The 3,730-nt window shown below is 64.0% G+C and overlaps 1 protein-coding gene across 1 annotated transcript; it reads left to right on the top strand.

Annotated features, from left to right (window-relative positions):
• The first annotated feature begins 556 nt into the window (after positions 1-556).
• On the top strand, positions 557-3,221 carry ZNF358 (zinc finger protein 358). The gene is made up of 3 exons (XM_029051137.2): positions 557-820; positions 1,562-1,673; positions 2,269-3,221. The coding sequence occupies exons 2-3, from the start codon at positions 1,592-1,594 to the stop codon at positions 3,219-3,221; spliced, it is 1,035 nt and encodes a 344-aa protein (XP_028906970.1). The 5' UTR covers positions 557-820; positions 1,562-1,591.
• The last annotated feature ends 509 nt before the right edge of the window (positions 3,222-3,730 follow it).

Raw genomic sequence — 3,730 nt, 5'->3', positions numbered from 1 at the left:
TCTCAGGAAAACCGATTGAATGAATGAACTGTAGAGAGTCGGTATTTGTTAAGCGCTATGTGCAGACAGTTCTAAGCGCTGGGGTAGATAGAGGGTCATCAGGTGGTCCCACGCGAGGCTCATAGTGAATCCCCATTTTCCAGATGAGGTCACTGAGGCCCAGAGAAGTGAAGTGACTTGCCCCCAGTCGCCCAGCTGATAAGGGACAGCGCCGGGATTCGAACCCATGACCTCTGACGCCCAAGCCCGGGCTCTTTCCACTGAGCCACGCTGCTTATTGTACATTCCCAGCGCTCGGTACAGTGCTCTGCACAGAGTTAAGGGCTCAAGAAATGCGATCGGTTAGAGGAAGGAAGGGATGAATGAAGGAATGAATGAATGAAGGAAGGAAGGAAGGAATGAATGAATGGTCCCAGACAACCGGGAGGTGGCGGCAGATCGTCCATTTCCAATTCTGTTATTTGGGACAAACGGCGGCCGGGTCCCTAAGCTGGTGGCCCAGGCGCACGCGCGCGCGCTCCCGCCCGCCCGCCCACGCCCGCCGTGCCCATTCCGAGGGTCTCGGGTTTCGGCCAGACACTCTCAGCTCCCTCCTCCCGCACAAGCCCGGCCCGGGAGAACCCAGTCGCCGCGGCTACCCGCTCGGCGAGGAGGAGGAGCAGGAGGAGCAGGAGGAGACTACAAATCCCAGCAGCTCCCGCTTTGGCTGCAGGGAAAAGCCGGGGTGGGGGAAGGGCGCTTCCTGCCCAGGAGAAGGAGAAGGAGGGGGAGGTCAGGGCCGGGAAGGCCAGGCGGCGCGGAGGCGGGAGTGAGGCGCAGGGTGAGTCCTAGCCCCTTCCCGAGGGGACGGCGGGCGGACAGCGAGCGACGTCCCAGGCACGGAGCTGGGGGACCGGGCGTCGGGGACTTCGGAGGCAGGCGCCCGGTCAAGCCCAGCGGGGCCGCGTCGGGAGGGCGAGAGGGAGGAGGGGGGCTAATTGTGTCCCCGCGGGCGGAGGGAGGGGGCGGCGGAGGAGCCTGGTCGTTTGGGAGGTTGCCAGAAGCCTGCTTTTTGTGGGGGGCACGACCACAGAGCAGCCTTCCCTCGTCTTTCTGAAGTCGCGCGGCTCTCGGCACCTTAGTTTTTCCCCAAGGTGGGGAGCAGAAGCTCAGCCTAGGGGGTGGGGAGGAAAGAAAGGAGACTTTCCGAGGCACTTTCTTCAGGACTGCCCGTTTTCGCCCTCGTGATGGCTCGTGCCGCCCCCTCCCTTTCCCCGCACCTCCCAAACAACGAGTTTTGCTCCTCGGTTCCGTGCAGATATGAGAAAGGGGTCCAAGAGCACTGCTCTCCTCTTCGCCCCCCAGCCCAGCCCAGGGGTGCTGCCTAGAGTTTAGGGCCCGAAATCGGAACAGGCGAGGCCCCCGAGTATCCTGTCTCCCTCACTCGAGCTCCTAGCCGAGGAAAGCGTTGTGATGGGGAAACCGAGGCGGGAGGGCATGGAAGGAGGGGATCCCAGGTGTCCCCTAAACCCAGTCCAGCTCACTTGGGGACTCACCCATAACTCGCCTCTTCTTTTGCCAGAGAGAAGCTCCCTGTCCCAGCTGCGCTGCCATGGACCAAGAAGAGGAACCCTGGGGCCCGGCCCCTGATCCCGCCACCTCTGAGGAAGGGGATACCCTGGGAGCTCCCCCTGGTGAGGGGAGGGTGGGCGGGTGGTACGAGGGGAGTTTTGGAGGACTGGAGGGAGGGGTTTCTGGGTTGTGGGATGAGTGGGGCCCAAAAGCGGGGGGGGTGGGACTGATCTAAGACCCCAGTGGATCAGTACTATGCCTTGGGAGCGACTCCCACCCCGGGGTCCGGACTTGCTGCCAAAAAGGGAGGCACTCTGCTCTCATCCGCTTCTGCCACCTCCCCCTCCTCGTCCTTGGCTGTGTTGAGCCTGAAGCGAGGAATGGGGGAGGGGCATGGGCGGCAGGGGGATGGGGGAAGCTGTCTCTGGGGAGCCCATCGAACGGTGAGACCACACAGCCTGATCACCAGACCCAAACTCCCCCTGTGATGCAGACTCGAGTTCCCTCATCTCAGCCCACCCCCAACTCTGGACCCTCACCACTGGCCACGCTGATTCTCTGGCAACAGCGTGGCTTGTGCCCCCAGGGGGCGGGGTGGGGGGGTGTCAAACCACTCGTCCGGTGCCCAGTGCCCTGAGTGCCGCAGGGGAGTTTTGGAGGAAGGAAAAGACTCGATCCCTGCCGTCGAGGGGCTCACACTCTATTCTTGGCCCGCAGGTGTCGGGCTCGCCTCCGAGAGCCCCGCAGCGGCCCCGGAGCCGGCTGGGGCCCCGGAGCCACCTGCTCGCCACGACTCCGATGACCCGACCCGGCCCTTCCGCTGCCCAGACTGCGGGCGCACCTTCCGCCGCAGCTCGGGGCTGAGCCAGCACCGGCGCACGCACAGCGGTGAGAAGCCGTACCGCTGTCCGGAGTGTGGCAAGAGCTTCAGCCACGGAGCCACGCTGAGCCAGCACCGGGGCATCCACACGGGTGAGAAGCCCTACCAGTGTGGCACGTGCGGCAAGGCCTTCGGCTGGCGCTCGACCCTGCTCAAGCACCGCAGCAGCCACACTGGGCTCAAGCCCCATTCCTGCCCCCACTGTGGCAAGGCGTTCAGCCACGGCTCTCTGCTGGCCCAGCACTTGCGCACCCATGGGGACGAGCGGCCCCACAAGTGCGGTGCCTGTGGGAAGGGGTTCGGCCAGGGCTCGGGGCTGCTCAAGCACCTCCGCACCCACACCGGCGAGCGCCCCTACCCCTGTCCGCAGTGCGGCAAGGCCTTCGGCCAGAGCTCGGCCCTGCTCCAGCACCAGAGGACCCATACGGCCGAGCGCCCCTACCGCTGCCCACACTGCTCCAAGGCCTTTGGCCAGAGCTCCAACCTGCAGCACCACCTCCGCACCCACACTGGGGAGCGGCCCTACGCCTGCCCGCACTGCACCAAGGCCTTCGGGCAGAGTTCCGCCCTGCTCCAGCACCTCCACGTGCACTCGGGTGAGCGCCCCTACCGCTGCCACCTCTGCGGCAAGGGCTTCGGCCAAGCCTCCAGCCTCACCAAGCACCGGCGCACCCACGAAGGGGCAGCTGCCCGGGCGGCAGCCGATGGAGGGGAGGGGCCGCCCGTGGAGGGGGCTGAGCAGCAGCAGGAGGAGGAGGGGAGACAGAGAGAATTGGAAGGAGCCGGGTGAGAAGAGGGGAAGGTGAGGGAGGAGGAACGTGTGTGCGTGCGTGTGGGGTGGGGGGTTGGCAGTGGGCTGGGAGGGCGGGCGGGGAATCGGAAAAAGGGAGTTAGAAACCGGGGATACACTCAGTCCTCCTGTGACCCAAGGAGGAGTTACACGCCTGACAAACCCCGCATTAAGGAAGAGTTGCACCGCACACATAAGCACAGTTGTTTCTTCTAGGCTATTGCCTCCTGTCCTCTCCAGGTAGACACCCGTTGGCGGGACAATGTTCCCGCATTCCCTAACCTTCTATTGAAAACACATTATGGTAGAACTGAGTGTACTAGAGATCCAGAGTCGTGGAGGAATGGGGGAGTTTAGAGTTGCGCGGGGTGGGGGGTGGGGGGTGGGGGGTGGGGCGGCTGGACACCTTGGAAGTTGGAGACCTGGGATTTGGCAAATTCTTAATGTCTCCTTGAGTAAGTAAAATCCTCCAGCTGCCTCCTGGCTCTGTGTTGTGGCTCCATGTCATG

The sequence above is a fragment of the Ornithorhynchus anatinus genome, chromosome X1, assembly GCF_004115215.2.
Source record: "Ornithorhynchus anatinus isolate Pmale09 chromosome X1, mOrnAna1.pri.v4, whole genome shotgun sequence".
In the NCBI taxonomy this organism is placed as follows: domain Eukaryota; kingdom Metazoa; phylum Chordata; class Mammalia; order Monotremata; family Ornithorhynchidae; genus Ornithorhynchus; species Ornithorhynchus anatinus.
This window is presented reverse-complemented; position numbering and strand designations above follow the sequence as displayed.

Excerpts from the sequence above, each read along its gene's own strand:
- ZNF358 (XM_029051137.2), top strand. The coding sequence starts at position 1,592 with ATGGACCAAGAAGAGGAACCCTGGGGCCCGGCCCCTGATCCCGCCACC. Across the intron at positions 1,674-2,268 it reads TACCCTGGGAGCTCCCCCTG|GTGTCGGGCTCGCCTCCGAG; the intron begins GTGAGGGGAGGG and ends CTTGGCCCGCAG.